This window comes from Betta splendens, chromosome 12, assembly GCF_900634795.4.
Source record: "Betta splendens chromosome 12, fBetSpl5.4, whole genome shotgun sequence".
Classification (NCBI taxonomy): domain Eukaryota; kingdom Metazoa; phylum Chordata; class Actinopteri; order Anabantiformes; family Osphronemidae; genus Betta; species Betta splendens.
Window position 1 is genome coordinate 9745360 of NC_040892.2, and position 25826 is coordinate 9771185.

At 47.8% G+C, this 25826-nt stretch overlaps 1 protein-coding gene across 3 annotated transcripts; it reads right to left on the reverse strand.

Annotated features, from left to right (window-relative positions):
• Window positions 1-235: 235 nt before the first annotated feature.
• Window positions 236-25298, reverse strand: pde8b (phosphodiesterase 8B). Of its 3 annotated transcripts, none has more exons than XM_055513408.1 (22): window positions 24210-25298; window positions 16002-16058; window positions 12734-12924; window positions 11521-11580; window positions 11377-11434; window positions 11063-11151; window positions 10896-10974; window positions 10586-10726; window positions 10424-10512; window positions 10285-10339; window positions 8329-8380; window positions 7895-7972; window positions 7658-7734; window positions 6335-6499; window positions 6066-6111; window positions 5446-5575; window positions 5166-5364; window positions 4871-5088; window positions 4646-4784; window positions 4402-4569; window positions 4139-4268; window positions 236-2943 (listed from the first exon to the last, which is right to left on the reverse strand). In XM_055513408.1, the coding sequence occupies exons 1-22, from the start codon at window positions 24261-24263 to the stop codon at window positions 2600-2602; spliced, it is 2619 nt and encodes an 872-aa protein (XP_055369383.1). In that variant the 5' UTR covers window positions 24264-25298; the 3' UTR covers window positions 236-2599. The 3 variants fall into 3 exon arrangements, with proteins under 3 accessions (XP_055369383.1, XP_029024647.1, XP_029024650.1); XM_029168814.3 differs by lacking the exon at window positions 24210-25298 and adding an exon at window positions 21440-22590; XM_029168817.3 differs by lacking the exon at window positions 24210-25298 and adding an exon at window positions 16132-19701.
• Between the last annotated feature and the right edge of the window lie 528 nt (window positions 25299-25826).

The following is a 25826-nucleotide window of genomic DNA, read 5'->3' on the forward strand; positions in this document are numbered from 1 at the left end:
GTATAGGTTAAAAAACACTGTTAACAGGCATTTTAAGAAACAACAATGAATACTGAAAGTGATAAAAAGACGTCTATTGTTCGTATACTAGTGTTTGAAACTGCTTTTTAAACTCCAACATTGTGCTCAGACTTCAGGTTGTTTTGTGTGGGTGACGCCGCAGCCACTGTTGTACTCTGCACACGTGGTCGACCAAATGTTGAAACAGTCAACAAAAAGATTTGCACGCATCCTATAAAATGTTGAAATATTATGTTTTTAATTGTCTCACAACATTTGTGTTTGACAAAGTTTAAAATAAGACAAAATCCGGGGAGCAAAATACATCTAACTTCTCAAACAAACATTTGAAGCTTTAAGACGGAAAGTTTGTGTCACTACTATGCATGAGGCAGTAAAACCTTTAGAACACGTTACAGTTCTCACAGCCAAATCTCATGATTTGTTGCGTCTTTGAAAAAATAATTTGTGTCGTATACAACACAATCAGTTTGTAAGCGTTCCATTAATAAATTATACAAAACCCGGTATTGGCACGTTGTCGCAGCCACGGCCATAAGTGTTGGAATAGAATCACTACGTGATGAAGGCTGAACATTACACGCAAGCCGTCATACAATCTGGTTGTGCCCCAGTAGACGGAGAACGAGGCCGTCGTTTGATCCAATTCATGTCACATTCCAGTCATCGCTGCTCACAGAAAGGCATGTTTGTCTGACATGTAAATATGAAATATTTACACGTGGGAATAGAAATCTAGCAAAAATATCTTCTCTTGATCAGTGATTGCAGTCCTGAAACATTCAGTGGAGCCACACTTCAAGTCACCGCTTAGGTTAAAAGATTTTAGAAATGACCTCCGCTACAGCCAGAACAAACACTACGTAGGCAAAATCTGCAAAATGCAAAGCAAAACATGAAGCACTGGCTAATATTTACAAGATCAGCTGTTACATTAGGTAGTTTACAGTGTATTGCAACAATAGCAGACCTCAGTGAGAAAAGATTAAGGCGTTGATTAAGATCATTAATACAGTAAACTAACAACATAATTGTGAATACACTGAATGTGGACGTGACCAGTTTCTGTAGCTTCAAAGTGAACTAACAAATCACATGACTCCGTTTGTCTTTAAAGGAAACCGTTACAAAACCAAAGACCAAAATGTGATGGGAGTTCAACACAAACAGCCCTCACAGATTAAAATGAAACAATACCCAAAGTCTTCATTTTTAAAAAAGAAGTATGGCTTTTCGTGTTCTTTTTTTCCCTTCAGGAGCAGAAGAGGAGCTTTTCAAACAGAATCAAATCAAAAGAATACTTTTCTTTCTCTGAAGGCGACCAAAGAATAAGGCACCTGTAACGAACTCTCTGTGCCTTTGGTTAATACTGCTGTGGGCCTTTCCTGAATTCACACACATTGTACACCAACAATACTTCACTCGGAACCGCTCCAGTGGATCCTTTAATCACCGCCACCAACAACACCAAAGAGTAGTTTAGAAATGTCTCATGTTTTGGTGTTTCTGTGAATTTCATGGTAACCAAACTAAAAGTACAGAATTGTGAAATACTGGTATTGTCTCACTCCTTATAATAAAGTGTTTATAATTACAGTTATAATGATAAACTGTCTTTTCGATTCAAACCAATTTCCTATGGGCACGATTCAAGGTTGACGCAAAAACTTCATTTAGCCACCAGAGGGCAGACGCGTCACAGAAATCTCATAACAGCCTTTGCCTGACAGTGAAACAGATGAATGAAAGATGTGGAACCCCGTTTCTCCCACACGTAAGTGAACTGCAGTTGGAGACATTTGAGGTACGCTAAAACATCTCGTTAACTAAACCCATAAGAGCTGGAGCTGAGTTCTGTCTCTGCACCCGCTGTTGTTTTGGATCTGGCGCCCTGTCGTGTATTTATCGAACATGAGTCTCTATGTGTTTGTGCACTGTCCAGCAACAGTCGGCGTCACGTCACACTCACGTGTATTGTTTGTCAGATTTGCTTGTCAGTTGTTTTTTACTGGAGGTGCATCTACAGTTAGTGTCACAAAGCTATGTGAGGAACATCTAACAGTTGAAGAAACTAGAGGAGCTTTGATCCACTGGCTGCTTTCACGACACAAAACACCAGGATGTAGAGGAACATCACCTGTGGTACAGCTGTTTGGTCCCGAAAAGCCACAACTGCAGCCCCTCGTTCCCGTCACTGTTCCAACAAGGCCAAAAAGACCTTCTGATCAGTAAGTCCTTTTTATTTGGTCCTCGACACAATCAGAGCGTGTTTCATTGTGATGTGTGACGACCTGCGAGGACGAGTGGCTCTAGCTCAGCACCTCACGTCTGAGGACACGTTCTCAGATGGACAAGCATGGACAGAACAGGTCTCTCACCATCCTATTACCACAATGGTTTAGGAGCAATTGGCAAAAAAAAATAGAAAAGCAAAGAAAGAGAGGGGGAAATGTCTTGATTAGCTAAAGTGCAGGTTTGTGGTGTTACACTGTAGAGTACAGATTGTCAGGTGAGCCGCGAGCTCCACACAGTTCGTAGAGGTGCCATCAGGAATCCTTAGCTCTGCCGTAGAGGGGCCTCAAATCACAGCCTGTTCTCCGCCGGCAGAAACGCCGTCTCCACGCGGGAAAACAGGCTGTGATTTGACAGAAACAGGGCCTGCGTTCGGTCCCCAACGTCTGCCCTCGGGGCCCACGACCGCCGGAGAGCAGAGCTCCGTGGAGCCACAGCCGAAGAGAGGGGCCGCTGTGGTCCCCGCAGGGCTGCGTGTGCGTGGGGGGGGGGGGGGGGGGGGGGGGGGGGGGGGGGGGGCTGGGGGGGGAGGGGGAGGACGCAGGCTCTTGCACTTCATCTCGTCCAGCCTCATCCAGTACTTGTAATTCTCCGACAGGTGCTCCATGAGGCCGGGCAGGCTGGCGAAGGCTGCGAGCAGACGCAGAACAGTCAGATTACACGCAACGAAAAAAAAGAATTATTGATGTGATTATTATTTAGATACAATCAGGAGGGAGAGCGTCGACAGCGACACCCGCCCTCGTTCACTTCCCCTTCATTCTGCTCCATTAGGCAGGTTCATGCCTCTATTATGTTTGTGTACATTGGCCGGTGGTCTGTAATTACACTCTGCTGGGTTAAAAGGTCCTGCCCCCCCCCAATGACACACACACACACACACACACACACACACACACACACACACCTCACGGTGTGTGTTCCCGGTGCGTGACCCACTCCGTCCACGTTGTTTACGTCCCCCGTTTCCGCTTGCTGATGACCCGCGCTGCGTTTCTGGAGCCAACAACGACCCCTGCTGTGACCCGGCGCTGACCCCCGTGGCCTCAAATCTCCCTGCGTGTCTGTTTTTGTGTTTACATGCATGTGCACTTGTGCTCGACCGCTCTTCCCTCCGCCAATCGTAAACCCCCATGCGATCTACTATTTTCCCAACTTCCCCTCCCCTGACGCCCTCAGTTTCACTTTGTCCCACTGACATTTGGAATCTTTCCGTGACATCAGAGCGCTGTTGACAGTAAACAACTTCCCTCCTGGGGGGGACTAAACTAAAGAGGAGATTCAGTGGGAATGAAGCTCCATAAGCTCCATACTGTAGCCCCCGCCCCTCCTCCTCGTCCCTTTCCTGCCATTTTCTTTCCTGCAATCTGAAAGCAGTCATGAAGTGGTGAGTTTTTTTTACTCAATGAGCTATTATTATCTTAGTCATTTCTTGTGAATCGCTGAATAAACCGGAAACATGGGCGGTGATTTAGAGCCTGTGTTGCCGAGTGGATGGCTGTGACATTTCATACAAACATTCGCCTCCGGTGCCGTCATGCTCAATCTTTTACACAGCTTATCATGGTATTTGTTTAGTAATCTTCCCTTCAAAGCATTACATTACAAGACATTTTCTTAATGACTTGATCTCAGGCAAGACCTTAAGAAACTGGTGAGTTCCCTCCACGGGGAGACAGTTAATGTGGTAGGACTGACCATTCGACCTTCAACTGGCACAATCAGCATCAATAGTAAATAAGAGAGGAGCTTTTTTCAGAGCATGCCAGCATATATGGAAGTGAAGCGGAGAAGCAACAGAGTACGCAACCAAATGGCTTCCTACCGTCCCAGGCGTCGAACATGTCTGTGATGAAGTAGTCGATGAAGGAGATTTGAGATTTGGGGACGCTGCACGTGTTCCTGTCAAACACCGGCATCACCACCGGCAGTCCTTGTCTCTTCTCCTCATCCGTCTGCATGGGGGAAAGTTACACACAGGTAGAAGATGAACGCACGCACAAGGTGAACCGCAAGAAAGAACCCTTTCCAACTTTTACCAGCGTTGTTCTACTACGCTGAGCTGCATCGGTGTTCGGCCCATCGCACCTGTGCAAAGTACTCCTCTGAGATGCGTCCGGCCCACTCGATGCACAGCTCCAGGGGTCTGCAGGGATTAGCCACGTCCGCACACTTGATCAGCATGCGCTTGATGAGCAGCCGGTTCTCTGGGGAGTTCCTGTGGTTGGCCTGGCCCTCGCAGTCACTGCTCACGCTCTGGGGAGACGGGCACAACACATTTACTTTGGTACCGACCGCTTGCATCCCCAGAACAGGAGAAGATGACACTCACGCTGGTGCTGGTCTCCTCTATGGCAGCCATGGGTTTGTTGATGCTGTTGACAAACTTGCTGACGTGCTCAAAGTGCCTGGTCATCTCTGTGGCCAGCACCATGTCAATGATGGCCTGTCGCAGCGTCCGGAACTGGTTCCTGGAGGAAAGGGTAACAATCAGTGGGGAAACGGCAGCTGGACAGACAGGAAGCGCAGCGCCAGCGCCTGGACCCCGGCCCCAGACCTGTCGATGTTCTTGAAGATGTTGCTCTTGGCGTCGCGGGCGGTGAGCTGGAAGGCGAGGGCGGCGTGGTGGCTCTCCAGCACGGCCGTGTCGTTGTAGAGGACGGCCAGCTCGCTGCCGGCGTTGCACAGGAAGGAGTTGGTCCTGCCGGGGTGGTCCACGTCGTGCACCGTGGCCGCTATCAGCGCCGCCACCTCGTCCAGCTGGTCCAGGTTGCTCTGAGGAGGACAGAGGGCGTCAGCGCCGGACGCGCGGCACATCGCGCCGCAGCCGCCGCCGCCGCCGGGACTCTCACCTTGACTCTCTCTTTGCGCAGGAAGTAGGCGGTGGCGTGCAGGACGTCGGCGGCGTGCGTGGAGTTGTGGTAGGAGTTGGACGAGTGGTAGCTGGCCTCCATCAGCTGCAGCCACGAGCGCAGCGTCGCCTCCGAGCAGTTCAGGAACTCGCACACGCCGAAGCTGGTGAAGGTCTTCAAGCCCAGGTAGGTCAGCGGCCTGCGGGGGTCACAGAGCACGGGGTGAGCGGCGGCGGCGGCGCCGGTGGCGGCGGCGAGTCCTCGCGCGCCGTCCTCCTACCTCTTGTGCGTCGCCGCCTCCAGCTCCAGGATGTTGAACTCCCAGCGCTCCTCGTCGTTCAGCATCTCGGCGATTGACGGAGGGACGTCGTTCAGAGTGACGGGGATGGCCAGCTGGCTCTGGCTCATGTCTAGCAAACACAAGAGGAAAAAGGAGAATGAGAATGTACAGTACTGTTTAAGGTGATTTGACCATAAAAGGGGCAAAAAGATTAATGACTGCAGCAATCCTGGCTCTGTAGGATCTACTGTATACACACGTGCAAACATTGTGGCTAAGAGAAGCACTTTGTAAATTGGGTCCTTTGAGTCTTGCGCAGAACGATGAGAGATAGGACTGTTTAAAGATTTGCAGTCAAGTGCTTTTGTGACTTGAACCATTACAATGGGGGTTGAACTCGGGTGGAAGAATTCACACTCAAGGACATTGTGACACTTTGATCATGACGATAAGAACAAAGTTAAATGTTAATTCAAAGAGCTCGGTGATAAGCACCTGTACTCAAGTCATTAACATTTACCATAAATGTGTGAAACTTTGCACAAACGCCTTATTTTTTTACTAATTATACTTATTGAGTGTTACGTGTTATAGTAATAGTATCCTTTTGCTAAACTCACTTTTGGAGAAGACGTATTCATTTCCAGAGAGTCTTCGTAGTCCATCCTGAAGAAAGAAAAATACACTGTTAAATTACAAGGATTTGTTCATTATTTTATAATAAGACATCCAATAAAAACATTAACATAAACAATGGGTCTCCAACTGCACTCAGGTAGTAACATGATGGTGGCAGTTCAACGCTGTGAGAATATTTTGAGCATTTTATAAACCATCAGGAGCGTGTGCACGTGTGAATGAGAAGCAGCATTTGCTTAGTGCCTCTTACGCTCATGAGACCCCCAACCAGGTCGTTGGTGTGGGGGTCGTCCTCTTTGGAGGCGAGCTGTGGGGAGTAGAGCTCAGTGGTCCTCAGAATCTCCAGCACGCGGTCCAGAGCCTCGGCCACCGTCACCGGACTGCTCTCCTGGGCTGCGTTGATGATGTTTATCACCTGGGGAGGATGGAAACAATAAGCGGCTGCTCTGAGACGCGCCTCTGGAGCTCCGCTCTCTGCGGTCATGTGATGCTACAGGACGAGATAAAGCTGCTGCTCAAACACAGTCACAGGACCCACAGCATGAGCCGGAATGTGACACACTGAACACTGGCTCTCATCAGAACATCCAGACTACAGCTCCTCAGCACAAAGGCTCCTCCCAACGTTTTCATTAGGAGTTCTCAAATACGAAGCAAACAGGAAGTACTGTACATCACTTACCAACACAACAATTAGACTTTTACAGTCGCAATCTATCAGAATCTAATTTCTGTTGCCACTTCCCATTAGCAGCACTTGGATGCTGAGATTCCAACACTGTATTATTTTTAAGCTGCAAAGAGGAACAACAGGCCGTGAGCACATTAATGTTCGTTAATAGGATATCATGTTAGCAGCTTCTCTCTACATTAGGGCCGTAAAGGCAGCTGTCTGGTCACCGAGTGGCTTTGTGGTGTCTAAACAATACACATCCAGACACATTAACTTGGTCTGGTGTTAAACAAGCTGCTGTGTAGCCATGTTAATGCAGCTAAGTCTGGGCGAAACCTATATACAATATACTATATACAATAAAACTATTCATATTTAAGCTCCAAGACAAACAGGGATGCTGATCACAGAAGCCACAGCTTTCAACCACTGAGCCACCATTGCAGTTCATGCTGCTGCCCCTTATCCTTCAGTGAATAACCTATAATAACAAGTCACACATTTAAAGTCAAATCCAACAAATAACACATTTTATGAACAACGTTTTTCTGCGGTGTGTCCAGAACTGAGAAAAGTCCTGTGGCAGAAACTGAGCTAGTGGCTCCTCCGACTTTGGCTTCAATCTACTGGAAGGACCAGCGTTTCAGCTGCTCTCCGTCAGTCGACTCTGCCACTCTGGGTAAAAGGCACATGACAGCCCACTTGGAGTTTGACAAACGGCACTGAAAGCACTCGGAAAGCTGGAGGAAAAACAATCCTCTCGTCCAATACGGCACCAATTACACAGTTTAAAAGACGAAACTGCGGTTGGATCTGAGCCGTAGCCTTGTATATGAAGCACTGAGAGACTGATGGAGCGGATGACACCACTACAGTAGCTGTGAGAAATGACAGCGATACCTTGGTGATGGGAGCCTCGATAGTCATGGAGTGAATCCTGGCGACTGAGGAATATCTTCGATTCTGTAAACTGGGAGCTGCAAATTAAGCAGAGATTTTGTATTTTGGGACGTGGGCTTGTTAGTTTAGTATTAAAAAAAACTACAAAGGAAAATCAAACTGGTGCAAAACATGCAAACTGTGCTCATCTCTACCAAATGTCTTAAACTAGGCTCCACTGACTCTACGAGGACTTACCATCGCTGCCACGGGAGCTGAGCGATCTGGCATCAATGGAGTCTTTCCTCCGGTCTCTGTGGCGCAGAGAATTGCACTCTGAATAGAGAGCGGAGGGAAATAACAGACTTTAAATAAACAACTGCTTCGCAGACAGACGATGAAGCAGCTCATGTGTTATTCTTCTGTCACTAGGTTATAATTTCACAGCTTTCAAGTTAATTAATTCTACTAATAATTCTACCATAAATTTGTTATGAAGAACTTCAAAATGATTTATAGGAGTTTATAGGAGACCATTTCCATTGTGCCCTAACCCTAACTGCCTATGTTTTTATAGCACATTTGGACTTGTATTTACATTTTCCTACACTGACCTTTGGAACAGCAGGTCATTGTACAGTCTGACCACAGCATTTCTTCTCGTACAAAAGCAGCAGGACGCGTCACGTTACCTGACTGAGACAGCTCCCCACTGCATCGCTCCTCCTTGTTGGACCTGTGGACCTGAAAGACAGACCGAAGGAGCTGAGTGACGCTCTTGGCGCAACCATGCTGCTCCTCTGTGAGGATTTATTCAATCAGGCTCAGCAACACAATGCCTTGTTGATTGCATCCCTTGATTTAAGAAGAGGTGGCCATTAAATGATGCACTAGAACCATAGCTGGCTTATGAGAGCAAAGCGCCAAAGTCGAGCTGAAACAATCATCTGACTTGCAGCATGTGCTGTACTGAACCCTCCACAAACGCTAAGTTGCTCAATTTGACTGTATCAAAACACATGAATCGAGGAGAGCTGTGTAAAGCTGCTGCGAATGGCCTCGCTCACCTTTAGATGTGAACCCGTCTGCCCTGCTGCTGTTCATAACATATTTTCATGCAGACAGTTTGCACAGTACGTTCTCACAAACGCATTAAGGATATGCAAAGCCTCTAATCCGGTTACACAACATCTTCCTCACCCAGTGACTCACTGCACCTTTACGTCCTGCTGACGGCGCGTGGTGCATCAATCCCATCCGAAGGTTGTATAACAACTCGCTGTTACGCGACATATTGCAAATTACAGTATCAAACAGGGCCGATGAATTGTTTGTCAATGTAATTTTTAAGACTGATGTCAGTCACACACCATTTGTCTTCTTACGATCCTCCATTCTACGTTTCTGAGTCACTGAGGTCTCCAGTGTGTCCCATAGTGAGTAAATAGAATTAAGACAGTGTAAACACTTCTAATGACACACACGGTTGCCAGATTTAGCTGGCTGCGTCTTAATGGGCTTCTTGGGCTGCGAAGCACAAACAGACATGAAAAAAATGAAATTAATTCCTGAAATTTGTGAAACAGAGATTATGATGGCCCCTAATTGAGAGGGAGAGAAGCAAAAAAAAAGGGGAGCCCAAACCTGCTGCAGCTCTGGAGTGCTATCACAAATACTACTAACTAAACAGCACAATGAAATGGAAACCGTGGTCGACAGCCAAACATCTGGGTGGGAACAGATGAGGCGTAACGTGGGGGGTTTAAGTGCTCAAAGGAAAATGTACCAAACAAGGATCCGGTATCAAATCAGTCCTGAAAGGACCTGTTTGGACAAACGGGTAAGGGTGTTTCAGGAACAACACTGCACACGTGTTGACATGCTTTAAAGTGGTCGTATAATGAGCTCGATGTTCTGATGATACATACGTACTGTGTGACGTTGTGAACCGGCTTCTTATCTGTTCAATGCCCTTTGTGGACTGTTTCCAAGCTGAGCAGTTTCACAAAGCGTCTACAGTACAAGCTCAAATGAGCCTTTTTAGGCAAAAGGCAAACATTATAGCAGGTATTTGCACGTCATCAACTCGAAAACCACCACTTTTCACTGCTGTGGCCCTGGGAATAAAGTATAAACCCCATCACTTCATTTCCATAATGTGTGACAGCCTGATAATGCCGTTCAGTTTGATGCTGCACAATTCAGCAAGCAGGGGATGATGTCCATGACTGCCATGTCCTAAGATTCCCAATCCCAACGAGCGGGATTGAATCCCGTTTACGCCAACGGCTGACTCACCCTATGTACACACCATGAAAGAGCGCGACGCGCTAACGCTGGCCGCGGTGAGGCCTTAGCGGGGGTATAAATAGCGCTGGCGCCTGGCTGCTAGCCCTCGCAGGCCTTAGCAGAGGATCCTGCTGCTGAGCTGTAGCTTAGCATAGCATGGGGTTATTGGCCTGGGACCCAGCTGGGAGCAGCAACACAGAAGCCCTGCTGACGCTTTAACCCACGGTTCACTCACGTAAAGCCCACTGCCAGGAGGGTTTACAATCAATGAGCTCAGTTTTGACTCAGTGGTCACTTCATTGGACTTGACTGGCTCACAGTGCATTCAAACTGCAGTACAGCAGCAGCTGGTGGCTCACCTGATTGTTGTTGTCAGTGTGAGGCCTCTTGATGGCGACGAAATGCCGAATTTTCCTGTTGACAGCGGGAGAAGCCTCCATCAGACATGTATTAGTATTTTAAAATCGATGTGCATTGGGGTGTTTGACGTCATCTCACCCTCCCTGGCCGATGACGGGCGTTATCTTCACATGCTGCTGGACGCTTTCTCCTGACTTCTTTCTGGCATAGTAGATGCCCTGCCACTCCTTGAATAGAGAGCACAACGGTGAAGCTACGAAACACATCTCCGGTCCCCACCAGCTCAACGGACGGACGGACCTTTCCTTTCTTGATGCAGGTGTTGATGGTGTCCAGCAGGTCGGCTCTGTTCTTGTCGCTCTTGGGGAGTTCAGTCAGTTCTTTCCCAATCAGCTCCCCCTTCTGGTAGCCCATCATCCGCTCGAACTCCGGGTTCACATACTGCGACAAAATATGGGGGAAGATACAGCTTTTCTTAATGTTGAAATGTATTTGGCCACTTGTTTTATATCTACTTCACAAAGCAATGGCGGGGCTGCATCACCTGTGCAGTGCATCTAACTGGATTTATTTAGAACCGGACCTGACTGATGCCTGTGTGCATCCATACCTGTATTATGTGGTTCTCGCTGGTGATCTCCACAGCTTCCTGACACTGGTCCAGAGCAGTGAAGACCGCGTGACAAGCCCTGTGGATGAATGAAGTCTCAGCACTACTCCCTGTATATATGTATAGTGCACATCCACAGTACAGTGACGGTGTTTTCTCTGCCATACCTGAGTTTGAACTGGCAGCGCACCTCCCCATGTTCAATCTGTATGAGTTCATTATAGCAGGCTGACACACTGCTGTTCTCAACAAACCTCTGGAGGCCAAATGAGGTTAAGTGGTGATGGAAGGAGAGAGAGAGAGCGAGAGAGGGGGAAACTGAATGAGTCAGGAGTCATTCAGACTCTCGTTTTACAGCCACCTATGTCATCTTCACACCAACAAACAGCCCTGACAATAGGTGGCTCTTTCACAGCCTGCAACATAAAAGCATCCAGGCTCTTGTCTGGTTATAAATACACAAGCAAGTTGGTGGACGTACTCTGCTAAATCCAGCGCAGAGGAGGGGAAGAACAGATGGCTCCTCCTGGTCAGGAGCTCTATAAAACACAAGGAAATCATCACTCTATCATCCGTAACCAGGACCAATGTTAAAAAAACACACACAAAAAGAAATGAAACTTACTTTTGTGGCACAACAGCTAGAACCACAGTGTTTTCTGAGGGCTTGGTGGCACGGATCAACCTGGCATTAAAGCAAACGCAGATTAAAAGTCAGGAGTGACACGAGAGTTGGCTTGGACTCAGGTACAGGATAAACATGTGGGCAGACTGGGGGTGATGTCATTGCCACAAGAGACAGGCAGAACATTTCTGCGCCCTCACACAGACACACCAAACACAACAACCGCTTCAGAGGTTCGACCGCAAGGCCACGCCGCTGGCGGCACGTACGGGAACGCGGCCCGGTGGTTGGAAGGCGGCGGTGGAGCATGAACGGACGAAGGCACGATGGCAGAGATCCTCACGAGAGGGAAGAAAATATAGGGATGAGGGAACGAGCGAAGGGGATGTGGATTAATGGGAATCTGCTGTCACGCTGTGGTCAGGAACCAATGGATCGGTACCTAATAAAGCACTCACAATAAATCACTCTGCAAAATAGACGGCGGTGGCTTCCAGTGAACCCAACAACCCAGAGCTACTTTATATTTGTCCTGGATTAAAATAATGAAGGACTAAACAGAGGTTTGAAAGTGCAGAGCAGAGTTTCAGTGTCTTCAGCATCGACAATCAATTGGACAAAACTGAAATAAAACCACAAAATTTAAAACTACAAATACTTCACTCTTAATAAATCTTGACAGGCCAGAGTGTAACAGGGGACAAACTGAGCCCAGACCAGTGGGACCAGTATGAACCCAACAGCTGGATGGAACAGGGAGCAACCAAGGCTATTCTACTGGCAAAATTGCTTCTGAAAAAGTGTCCTGGGACTTTTGCTGTGGAAAAATGAGAACAAATAATAAAACTGAGCTTGTACAACTTAAGTACTCTGGGCTCCCTCGGGCCACTGTCCTGCTTTCACGTCAGAGAAGCTCAGGCTCCTTCAAGCGCACACTGCGTTTGTGTGAGGGCATAACAGATGCAGGCCAGACTGTAACATGGCGTCGGCAAAGTTAATAATAGAAGTAAGTAAATAAATATGGCAACTGTAGTTTTACAGTTAGATGTCAAAGTGTGACAAAGTGGTTTAGCGGGATAGGATTCTGTTACATTTGCATTAAATGGTAAGATGCTCATCCATGTCTTCATAAATGAGTCTTCTAAGATACTGTAGCAGACTGTATCGTGACATGAACTTTAAAATGAAACAGTAACACACACTGTTTCCTCACCGGCAGACCGCTTCTGGGTCGAAGTAACGCGAGTGGCGTCCGTCGATGACGACGATCTCGTGGTGCTTGTCCAGGAAGCATTCAACGGCCGACTCGGGCGTCCTCGCGATGTTGCACCGGAAGCCAGCGCGGTCGCAGGCCCACCAGAAGGCGTCGCTCTGGCTGTCTTCCTTGGCAAAGACCAGCAGGACCTGAGGATCATAGAGCATGTAGTAAATAGGTCTACATGCAGCACTCCGGCAGGACGTTCTCCAGAGCTGAAGACCTCAAATGTCATGCATATACATCACTGACTGGTTTAGATACTAATGTGAAGGAATAACTGATAACTCTACTGCGATCACTGCAAAACTGCTTCTAAGTAACAGCACCACTGATTTAAACTCATCTTTCAACACCTTTTCAACCCCCCGTTGATTATTTTCCATGCCTATAACCCTACAATGAAGATGAGGCCATAAAATGTTCCAGTCAGCGTTTGCGTTTCTAATTAAAGAGCACAAAACGTTTTAAATGTCAAGCAGAAAACCTGCCGCCCACCTCTGAGATCACTAATTAATGTCGGTGTGTGACGGAATTAAGACTTAAAGATCCTGGAGGGAGATCGCTTGTTTTACGAGCTTATTAGCTTGAAGGCCATGTAACTGAGGTCAGATGGCTTTTGGGGAACCAAAACAAGAACAGAAACAAAGAAAATAGTGGCTAAAGTCTCATCCCATTGAAAGAAAGTTGTGGTTTTAAGTCTCTCTCTCTCTCTCTCACACACACACACACACACACACACACACACACACACACACACACACACACACACACACAGACACACACACACACACACACACACGCGCGCGCGCGCGGATGACAGAGGCAGAAAACGCGACAGTCTTGGTGAGTGCCTGTGAAAGGGCCGTAGCCTTTGATCCCGTGCTACTTTGTGTAACCACGGTGCTAGCGTGTGAAATTCCACACGCGCAATGTTAAACGGCGTGGACCGCACACCTCTCCGGCCGGCCGAGGCCTGTTGGCGGCGCCGGTGGCCCGGGCGATGCAGCTCGCCACAGGCGTTTCTTACCCGATCCTCCCGTCACCAACTGACTCAAAGGCGTATTGTGCCTGTTACCTTATTTACTCGCACACTCTGGGCCCAGGCTTATCTGCTGGGAGCTGACTCATATTCAGGAGTTCACAGGTTAATCTGCGTGTTTGCACGCCCGGGTCAGATGCCATCGTACGTCAGGAGATTCCCAAACACAGAGAGGTGTCATGAGGCAACGCTTTGAGCGCTTTATCTATGCAAGAGCAGAACGCATCCAATGTATAAAGGTCTGGGGGCTGAATAAATACAGTCAGGAGACATAATTGATGGTCCTTCGCAGCTTTGTCAAACAAACACACACGGGGCGTGATTTGTTATCTTTGAAGCTCCAACCGTACAGTCAGATTAAAGCAACGAAATTAGAGCATTAGCATTAACTTAGTTAACTTTTATAACCAACTTTTATCAGTCTGATAGATATTTGCCATTCAGAACCATGTGAACAACAGACTTCCCGACTCCAACAACTTTAGCTTCATAAAAACAAACCAACCAACTACGGTACATGAAGTAATTAGACCATTTATATCATTACAAATTCATTAACTAGTACATTTTAAGGTCTCAATGAATCAATTAGTGAATTTCTCTTGCAAAGTGGTGACAAATGTCTTCAAGAGGAAAAGATATTGACATTGTTTCTCAGCATCAGCCCAAAGTCACCTAACCTAGATTCATTTGTGCCACTGCTGTTTAAATGTCAGCCTACGGTACATATATATAGATGCAGGTTAACATGTGTGCCGTTGTACCTTCATCTCTCTGGAACATCATTCACTTGATAAGCTGAAGGAGGACGTTTCTGGAGAAGTTGAAACTCTCCAGGACCACAAGGCAATCACAGTAAACGTCAGGGAGAACTCAATAGCAATATATAACCGTCTCCTGCAGAGAATTTTATCTCGCTCTTTTCATCTCCGTGCTCGTGTGGAAGGAGTGAGGCAGGAGTGGGTTGTGTTGGGTCATGCAGCCAGACGCGCGCTGGACCTACAGCTTTAGTGCTCCGCGTTTGGGAAGGCAGTTTAGGGCTTTTTATAGGGCATGAGATGAGGTCGTGCAAGGCTTTTGATCACAGCCCCAGGTCCCTCCACCTGCCTGCAGAGATCCCTGGTGCAATGTTATTTGGCACGATGCATCAGAACAAGGATAGGAGGAGGATACTGCAGCTGAGCCTGATGTGGCATGCCAGGCCCCTCGCATCACTGCACTGGACCGAGAACTGAGCCGAACCCAGAAACCCCAGGAGAACGGTCAAAACCGGCAGATTCAAGCCAAGCAATAAACAAGCACCCAATAAAGTCTCCCATTCCTGAGGTACTGCAAGAAGAAGCCAGAACAGAGGAATGCTTTGTGGTGCATGCACCCCGAGCAGCTGACAGCCTCCAGGAGCTTGTTGTTGCATAAGGGCAAATCTGACTAACACGCGGCCTAATCCCTAACCAGAGGAGGATGAGCGCAGACAATCCGCCAGTCAGCCTCGACTCACCTTGCAATAGTGCAGAGCTCTTGACATGGTCAAGGTGAGACTCCCCAGCAGCTACAGTTTGTCACAGACGCTTAACCTTTACACAAATTCAAGATCCTCCCAGAGTCCTGACTGTGCATTTAATAAAGGTCACGTCAGTTCAAGAGGTCCAAATCCATCCACAGTCTGTATTTAAAGATTTCAAAATGCTCTATTGAGCGGCTGTAGGAGACAGTGGCTAAAAGGGCAAGTTCACAGTTTTTCTCAACTCAACAACTTGCTTTGGCTTCAGGTGAACTGCTGAATGTGTTCTTTGTGCACACGGCGATAACGGCTGTGGATTTAGGCCATAAGCATTCAAAGGTGTTCACAGTAAAAATGGAAATGAGGAGCAACTGCAGCAAAAAAACCTGTTGCAAATGTAAATCCAGTGCAGTTTGGGCACCTGACCATTACAGTATGTGAGACGGAAAGACAACCAGCAATTACACAAGTAGGATAAGCAGCGCACTAGAAGCACAAAACAAGACAAGATCAGACTATTAAATGATATAAATACACTACACATACAATGTTGTAACCGGTTCACTAGGTTGCATCAAGTTGAACTGTTGACTCATCCTGAATCTGAATCTAATCTGAAGATGAGCAGCAAATGAAACACACGGTCACCACTCCAGATGCCACAGCATCCCTCGGCCTCTCACCTGAATCGGCTCCTGAGTCAGTCTCATCGGCCCGACACATTCTTCCGTAGCAGAGACCTGCAGGCGACAGATGAGAGCATGTGAGCAACACACACACAATCCAAGCCAAAGAGCTGTGAACACCTCTTACCATTTTACCGTTGATGTCCAGAAGCATATTGGCATATTGGTTTTCCCGCGCACAAGCGTCGCCCCCTGCTGCACTTCACATTTAATCTCCTCTCCTAATGCCCACTTGCAGTTTTGAGGTTTCGAAACGCCCCGAGACAAGACGTCTGGTCCCTACAACAAGCAGTTGGCTTCAGAATGCGCGGCTGCTTCTACCCCGAACACGCATATTTACATTAGCTGCACACGACGGAGCTGTCTGCTGCAAACCTCTTTAGAGGGAATTAGCAGCCAGCCACAGATTGAACTCACAGGTTTACCTGCGTAATCCCGCCGCAGGAGCACAACACTCCGGTTTATATGTGTGTGTGCGCCTTTGCAGCCAGTCTTAAACCCATGCGTCATTCGGGGTGTGAATAAGCGACTCAGCTACATGTGCATCCGTCGAGCATATGCGCGGACACGCATGCTTACGCCGCATTTAGTGAATCAGCTGTCCGACCATGAGGTGTCCGCCGTATCAGAGCAGAGAAGAAGACGGGGGGGGGGATTTCAGAGGCTGAGTCACTAAAGCAGACGGGTAAACAGGACTTGGGGACTCAACCACCCGTCATTACGGTGTTATTTGTCGGTGGGACACACTCCCACCCACAGGTAGTCTCCACCGCTAACTAAATGCTAGCGTCAGCTGGAGCCCTTGGGTGCGACAACACATTTGAAAAGCCAGAGGAAAAGAAAAGGAGCTTAGGTTTCCGGAGCTTCTAAACACACGGCATGATGAGGCCCTTCAAACCGGATGCCTCGTCGCTCGGGCAGAGACCCATGGTTCTCAAATCAAAGACAGGTGCAGCCCGAAACCAGTCCAATGCAGATATAAACGGCCATGAAGGAGGTACAGCTCTAGTGAACATGTCCTGGAGTAAAAATGTGCAATGCCTCTTTGGTGTAAAGAAACTTAATACTTCACAGATAAGGAAGGTTGAAGAAGACAAATGAGCAAATGCCTAAAATCGGCATGTTTATGCTCAAACCTTGGAGGCCCCTGATGGTTGAACAAGCCACAAATCCTGCAGATGTTCCACACCTCCAGTCCAATGCCGAGTAAAACCAAAACCACATCCTATCAAATGAAATCAATGAATATTTATACAAGCTCATTGGCTGCTTCCTTTAAAGTGATGTGCTACAGGTGTCTACTCGGGTTTCACAGTTTTATGGACAAAGCAATGATGCAGTGGATCAAGAGCGATGGCGCTAAAATACCCACAGTGTCAGTCTGAGGTAGTTTGTTTAGGGAGGTGTCACATGTGGACCTCACGTCACAGCTGTTTTCATATGCATATGAAGAGATTCCTGGAAAGAGGAGCTGGAGTCACTTTCATGTTGGCCTGAAACGAGGTCAATCTAATGAGGAGAGCGCCGAAGTAGATGGACAATCAGTGCAACAACACAGGGTGCAACCGCACACAAAGAAAGGCCGCTAATATATCAGGGCTCACGGCTGGGCTTCTCGTGAAAAAATATCAAAATCTGTTCAAGACAGCAGCGAGATGGGAAACAGGACAGGAAGGAGGAGGATGAGCTCAGGCGAGTCCTGGGGCCTTTGTTCTGAAGGTTTGTCACCTACACGAGGAATAATTCCACCACAGCGGCTGGAGCTGCAGCTGGCTCCATCCTCAGCTCGTCTTATCAGACCTTCAGTCTCCAACCTGCTGAAAGCGGAGCCGCTGCGCTCACGCTGCCTGTTTTAGCCGAGCTCTTTGTGATGTTGGCTTTGTGTAAATAAACCCTCACTCTCCGGGGCTCAGGTGCCCACAGTACCGCACATATACAGCACCGCGCTCGCGTTGTTATGACTAAGATTAAACATGACTTCATCGCGGAGGCCTCCGCCATCAAATATAATGGTGAGCACAACTTAACAGCGTTACGGTACATAGAGAGTCCTCTAAAGGCGCTTTTACGGTCTCCAGTAATTGTAGATTGTGAAAATGACGAGTTGGTTTACGTTACGGCTGCAGAACTGAAAGACCTGTTTAGGCTTCACGCGCCAACGTCTGATCACTGTGAGCAGGCGCGACCTTTGGAGCTCTGCACACTGTTTGGAGTCGGAGGCTCCGCGGGGGCGACGTCACCGCGGCCGCCGGCGCCGAGCCCGACTGCACTGACAGCCTGTGGCTCGCGACGCTTTTCATCCGCTTCTCATCTACCAGCGAAAAGTGATTGGATTCGCTTGATGCCAGATGAGTTCTCGTTCGCTGCCTTGGCGTTTGAGTGCTTTCCAGTCCTTGCAACAAGGCCTCATCTTATCTGCAGGGGCCTTCTGTGGAGTCCTTCACTGGCTGCTCAGACTCCTGCTCAGCTCACATCACCTTCAAATCAGCATCACCATCTAAAATACATTATTCTATATAGAATCAAGTGATCAAACCCTTTTTAAGCACAACTAGACGTCCTTCCCAGTTCATGTCCAGTGTTTCCTCACCAGTCTGCTCAGCATGATAAAAAATCTGACAAGCACGTAAACACACACCTACAGCAGCTTCCCTGCATGCAAACATCCAGCGAGGTCCAACATCTATGTCTGGGACGACATCCCTGCTCCCACAGCCACTGAGGACCAGACACAGTGTCATGTACCGTATGAGCGGCCTCGCTGGGAACCAGTTTGACTGCTACTCCTGAGCAGGAGCTGTTGATCACACCGTTATTTCCTGACAGAACGTACTGTACACATAGATCCACGCTGAGAACGCCTGTATTTTGTGCTCGTCTCACCCGGGCGTGAGAAAGCGAGGTGTTCAGCCTCCTATTAGTTCAGGTTAATCGTTGGGCAGCGCTTGTGTCTCGCCCGCCTCCGACCGCTTTCTTTTAATTCTGAACCCATGCCAGCTTGTAAAGCATGCAGCACGGAGGAGATTAAAGGCAGATGAACGCTACCACACACGCATATAAGAGCAATTGACTATGGCTGTATCTGTTCTCCTCCAACGATCACATGGCAGCAGAAATAATCATACATAAACAACAACAACAACAACCAACTTATTCATCGGAAGCTGTGGGAACGTCAACATCGATCAGACACCTGCCTCTTACAGGTAATTCTTACAGTTACACAAAGACCAAGATCTGTTAAAAAGAAGCGAATATCCATATTTACAAGAAGCTGACACTTATATTTTCCATTTTAGTTTCTCAAACTCTTCAGTTTGAGTGAGCTGATAAAGGCACAGAGAATCAACTTTCTGTCTTTGAATTTAGTCACACAAAATATGGCACAGATGTAATGACTACTTCTTACTACAACTGAACCACAGAGCAAACACACTGTTCATGGATGTGTCTTTGTACGTTGCTGTTGTGAGGTGAAACTTCCCCACTGTGGGACTAATAAAGGCATTCTTATTCTTATTAAACAGGAATTAATTGGATCAGCTGTGTATTCATTTTGGTTCCAGGGCCGACGTTCTTGCTCCCGTCTTTTTCTTCCTCCCCCGCAGACATTTCTGTACAGGCCACCAGCATCAGCTCCTTCACATGTGACTGTTCACACCGCTGCTGCACTGACCAGAGGGGTAAACAAATGACTTGTGTATATAAATACACACACACACACACACACACACACACACACACACACACACACACACACACACACACACACACACACACACACACACACACACACACACACACACACACACACACACACACAAAGGCAGATGGTTTTAATAATAAATGGTATCATTGATCGTCTCCTGGTCCTCAGAGACAAGGCGGGGGGCTGAAGGAGGGCCGTGGAACAGCTGACTACCCAACATAAACTCCTGGGACGAACCAACAAAAGACATTAAAACGAGGGACTGAAGTATCATCAAGCTGCTGCACGTGTTTTCTGTGACAGCTGCAGACGAGAAGCTTCCTGTTTGGATCCATCCAGCAACTCGCCATGTGCCAATTTACCTCCATGTTAGGAGCAGGCAACATTCACCAACCCCATTTACACAAACTGTGCACCAACACACGTTATGTTGACGCACTTTAAAAGTTTTAAGTCGGTTTTATTTGTTAAATTGTTCAGAAGTCTTCATGCCTCAGTGGCTTCATCAGTGCTGAGGCTATGAAGACAGTCATCTGTTGTATTACTTCTCAGCAAACCCGTTCTATTCTCTAGGGTGTGATCATACTGTAAATGTGAAGGAGTATCTGTTCACATGCTCCCCATGAGAGGGGTCCAGCAGCAGCCAGGAAAGCGCACAACGCAACTCTACAATCGTCCCGGTGGCGTTCAGGGCTGACTAAGCCACAGCTGAGCGGGGCTTCAGTCACGCGAGCTCATAACCCGGCTCATCCACCGAAGAGCATCGGAGACGCAGGCAGCGGCTGCACGACGACGTTCGTGCCCGTCAACTCGTTGTCATGGCGACAGAGAAGCTCATGCGGCATGAACGTCATCATAAAGTGCCTGCAGAGGAGGGAAGGAGGCGCGCGAGCTGGATGTCGTTACCTAATCCTAGTTTAATTATAACAGTCGTTGGATTCTGACGCCTGAGTTCCTGCTGTAGCGTAGCTGTGGCACATCTCTCCATTACCAAGCATCCAGCGTGACTGACATTTAAAAAGGGGGAACCCAAGACGTCCAGCGTGGCCTGTTGCCTAACGACCGAGCTCCCGCGCACACGTTTGACAGCGTTTGGTGTTTGTAGAAACTGTTGTCTGAGGCCGAGCTGCAGGGCTGAACTTAGAGATAATAAACACTAGACTGTCAACAAACTTTGTTATAACACAGACTGGAGTGATGAGAGAGAAGGTAACACAAATGGGAAAACTTCACCTACTTTAAAAAAGGTGTACGGAGGAGAGAAACGGCCCAAGAGGTCAAACACCATCAGCTGCTGTGATTCATGCAGCGCGTTTAGATGGGAACACCCACTAAAACAGGCTTTAAGTAAAAGCTAATTACATACTAATCAAATAATATTTATAGGCTTTTGTACATGTATTGTACTTCATCCATACATGACTTCGGTGTTGCAGCTTATGAACATGCTTAACCCGTTTCCGTCCAATGAAGCAGATCCACCTGCAGAGCGTTGCCACTAACGAGTCACTGATTCCGCCCGTCGCTGCGATCACGCGCGCCTTTAAGAGACCCAGTGCTCCGCTACATTGAATGGTGACGGCGGGCCGCGGCTGCAGGCTGTGGCCTCCTCCGGTCGCGGACGGACCGCGGCGGGCCTCCTCACGTGCGCTTCACGCTCGCGACGCCCGCGCGCGAGCACACCGCGTCTCGCCTCGCCTCGGCGCCGCGCCGCGCCGCGCCGTACCTTGACGCTGCCGTGGCTCGTCTGCGTCTCGGCCTCGATGCAGACGTGCCCGCCGCTGTTCTCCTTGCGATCCCGGTGCGAGTTGTTGCGCGCGTGCCGGCTCTGGTAGGTGATGACGGACGGGATGGTCTCGGCCGCATCGGTCTTGATGAAGAGCCCGTGCAGCGTGGCCGCGGTGCCCTGGGAGATGGTGGTGGTCTGGTGGGGGGAGTTGGATTCGTCCGAGTCTCGGCAGTAGATCACGCCGCTCTGAGAAACATGGATACTGGGAGCGCAGCCCATACCTCAGCGACGCGCCCGTGGAGTCAGATCCCAGATAATAAACACCGGCGCCTGGGTACCAGCTTCCCGTCGCCCACAGCTGCCTGCACACAGGCTGCCGCGTTCTCCGGGCATCGGCTGCGGACTCAAATCGCTCTCTCCGCCACACGCCTCCGTTTGAGGACATCAAGGGACGGAAACGTGAGGCATCGGCGAAAATTCATGCGTCCCGTGAATCCGCTTCCTGCTCAGCCTCCGCTATTGGAGGATCTTCGATTCAGACATCATGTCCGAGGCAGAGACGTGTTGCAGGCTACAATGTAAACCCGCTGACGGCCTGCACCGCCCGCTGACGCGTGTATGAAACGACGCGCACTAATGAATACAATTAATGCTCTTCATCGCCTCCCGCTTCACATCCGGCTCCGATCATCTGCGCTCATCCTCGGTGACACGCTCGCGTTTCGGGCCCGTGGAGACTCAGTGGCTTCGTGAAATCTCTCCTCTCTACTACTCTGCTCGCCGATCATTGGCCGTGATCCACCCCCCCCCTCCTTCATCACACTGACATTATATCAGTCCTATCTCTCCGCCGTGAGCGTCTCATCTCTCCAGAGGCCACGCGCAGACTCCAGGGGTCACTTAAAGCCTCACTGTGCTCAATTATACATGATGCTATCAAAGTAATGGAGGGCTGATGAAAAACCACTCACTGCATAACCCCCTCCCACCACACATCAGCTTATGGTCTATTTAGATTGATGATGTAACGTTACATTTTTAAAGTCGAACTCACAGGTGATTGAGTGTGATTCAGGTTGACCTTCAGCTTTCAGCCCTGAGGATGTGAACTATAACAATGTCATGTCTGTTACTTCCTTCATCTGTACATTATTTGTTTGGCTGACGAACTGTAAAAATAAAAAATAAAAAGATTTTTTTATTACCTGCCATAAAAACTTGGGGTTAAATAATGTTGATAAAATAGTAAATTAATAATCATTACTATAAATTAAAATATGGTGCATCAAAAAGCATTCTGCAAATAATAGACAACTGTAGAGACAACCTGTTACTGTATCTACCCAGCAGACCCTGGATCAGCTACTGCCTTTTAGCTGGGGAGCACATCTGGCTGGTGTCCAGCGCTGCATTTTTAGCAAAAGCATATAATTTGAGTGAGTGACACAGAAAAGCAGCCAGCCTCACTCGATCCAGTTCAGCCACATGTCTCACGTCACTGCTTTGATTTATTGACTGGTCTGCTCCCCTAGAATCAAGAAATGGAAACGTGGTCCACACACTATACTGTAGCTCTGATGGTCAGCATGAAGGAGGAGGTGCCACTACTCTGCTACTTGCTCTGCTATTAGATCTGCTCAGATGAAAATACAAATGATTTAATTAATTCAGTGACTACTTCTGATTCACAAAAATAATAGTTCAATAGTCAAAACAAACTGCACCACCAGTAGCTATATAGATAAAATACTGCCCTTACACATACTCCAGTATTAAAACTACAGGGCAACACATGAGCAAAGCCATTATAAATAAGATTCCCTGAGTATTTCCAGTTTGCGCTACTTCATTCTTTGATCACATCTTAAACATATCATCATTAAAGTATAGAATAATAGCTCTAATGTATCAATGTTGATGTGATCCACGATGTGATGCGAACCTTTGGCTTGGACCTTCACTCTGAATGCAGGACTTCAGAGAGAGGAGTTGATATTATTACAGTACTTTATCCACAGCTTCATTTCACTGCAGTAAGAGTGTTTAATTTTGAGACATGTTGCTTCATTTTATTGCTTTAATCGCCACTGACAATAGAGGAACTTAGTTTTAAACATTGTCGTGTAGGATGTTTATTTTTACAGACTAACTTCAGTACAAGTGCAGTGTCTCTTATCTCTTATTAAAATAATTACTTAAGACAAGACACAACTGTGCACAACTTCACAGCACCAGGAATTCATTGCAGGTTAATGTTATAAACTTTGACCATTGCGCTTCATCATGAGCTCAGAGAAGCTCTCAAAGCTCTGTCAAACATGACTGAAACTACACACTGACGTCACATATGAGAAAATACATTATAGTCCTAATGGAGGGAGACTAGAATGGGACTATAAACAGCTGCATGTGGTTACCGTCCTTGCCTATAGATGTGGTCGAGCACTGTCAGAGAACGCACAGCGCCCCCTGCTGGCAGGTCACAAAGTCAACACGCTGCGCAGCGCAACCTAACATGTCATCATACACTCACATTCAGCTGCAAGTTCCCCTATCTGACACACGCAGCACACTTAACTCAATAAAAACACACATGGCACATTACGTTATTGCATCTCCAGGTTTAGTCCGTTTGAGGTTATGCTTCAGAATACAACAAGCAGTTGTAAAGTTTGTTTACTTCATATATGAGCCGTTCCTGACTGATGTGTTAATTAATTTGGCTTCTCTAATCCTCCACACTGCGCTGCGTCCGCTCCTACTGTACCTTCGGTGGTCCATCGGGGAATGAGGCACTTTCCCCCGCTGAGAGTCCACTCATGTCTGGAGCCGCGCCGCTCCGTGCTGCCGTGGAACATCAAAATGACGCGGCCGCGACTTTTCCCCAGCGGATCATCGCTCACGTGCGTGACGGTGCATCTGACGGCCGCGGGGTCCGCTGCCGAGTGGCGTGGTGTCCCGCAGGTACCGAGCGCCGTCGGCCCGTTAACTTCACCAGCGCGTCGGTTCCGACCTCACCGGCGGGCGGCTCGGTGTCCGTGCGGCCCTAGTGTCCTCACAGCTGGTGGATGGGGCGAAGCGTTTCAACGAGGAGAGCCGCATTCAAAGCTCTACTTACTGTAGATAACATATGTATTTACTCATATCGCAACCTGATAATGAGGTAGATGTACTCACTTTACTTCATTATCCGTTTTTGAATAATTTAATACCAACAAAATTATCTTAATGGATGTAAACTATTTTTACAGTAAATTATACTTCATATATATTCATCTTCAATATTACATCATTTGTGAACTTAAGTGTTAAGGCATCAGAGGATACTTCTATAAACAAAAATCCACAGTCACAACACTGACCTGTTCAACCAATCAGTGTACAGTAAAACTCTAATAAGTCCAATTAAGATATTTTACTGATGAGCTGAAAGGAAAAAACAAATGACAACCTTGTATCACCCTTGTGACTGATGTGATGATGATCAGTGTTTGATCCCTAAATGTGTAGTTTAAAGTGATTCAGGTTCAAATGCCCGCTCAGTATCAAGCAGCTCTGCACTTGGCTTGAAGCGCGGCATCAGCAGCTGATGGTCCATGCTGGTCGTGGGTTTGTTGCCCAACACCCTCATATGCATGTGTAGTAATTAACCAGCATTTAGCTCCGCTCAGTAGAACACCACTAAATATTGTGTAGCTTTTTCAGACGTGCAGCCGGATCAGGAGCCACGTGAGATACTCACTGCTTCCTGATGTGTCCCGGCCGCCATGACAAGCACAGAGGTGAGAGGTAAAGCGCTGGTTACCTAGCGAGCAGTGACCCACAACCACAACAACAGTAAATATTATCGTATGACATCGGATCAGTCATAGGTGAAGGAGCACACTCACCGACGCGTAGCCGACGCTGTATTTATACTGCACATACTTCACATTGGAGGGAGACTTGGTGGCCAGGTAATAATAGTTCACATAACACACATCAATTGTTTGATACTAAAAATAAACCGTGTGCAGTCTCACACGGCGCCAGGTGTGTGGGTGTGGACATGTTTTTCCTGTTTTTCGACGTGGGGACCATAAACCATGTTTCTGCTTTCAAGGTGAGGACACTGCGACTACGTGGGGACACTTGGCAGGTCCCCGCCAGTCCGAAACCTTTTCTGAGGGTCAAGATGTGATTTTAGGGCTGAGGTTAGAATTGAGTTTTGGTTCAGATTAGAAGTCTGCCTTTATTTGTGATGGTTAGGGTTAGAGTAAGGGGCTAGGAAAGGCATTATGTCAATGGGGAGTCCCCACGTTGATGACAATCATAGCTGTGTGTGTGTGTGTGTGTGTGTGTGTGTGTGTGTGTGTGTGTGTGTGTGTGTGTGTGTGTGTGTGTT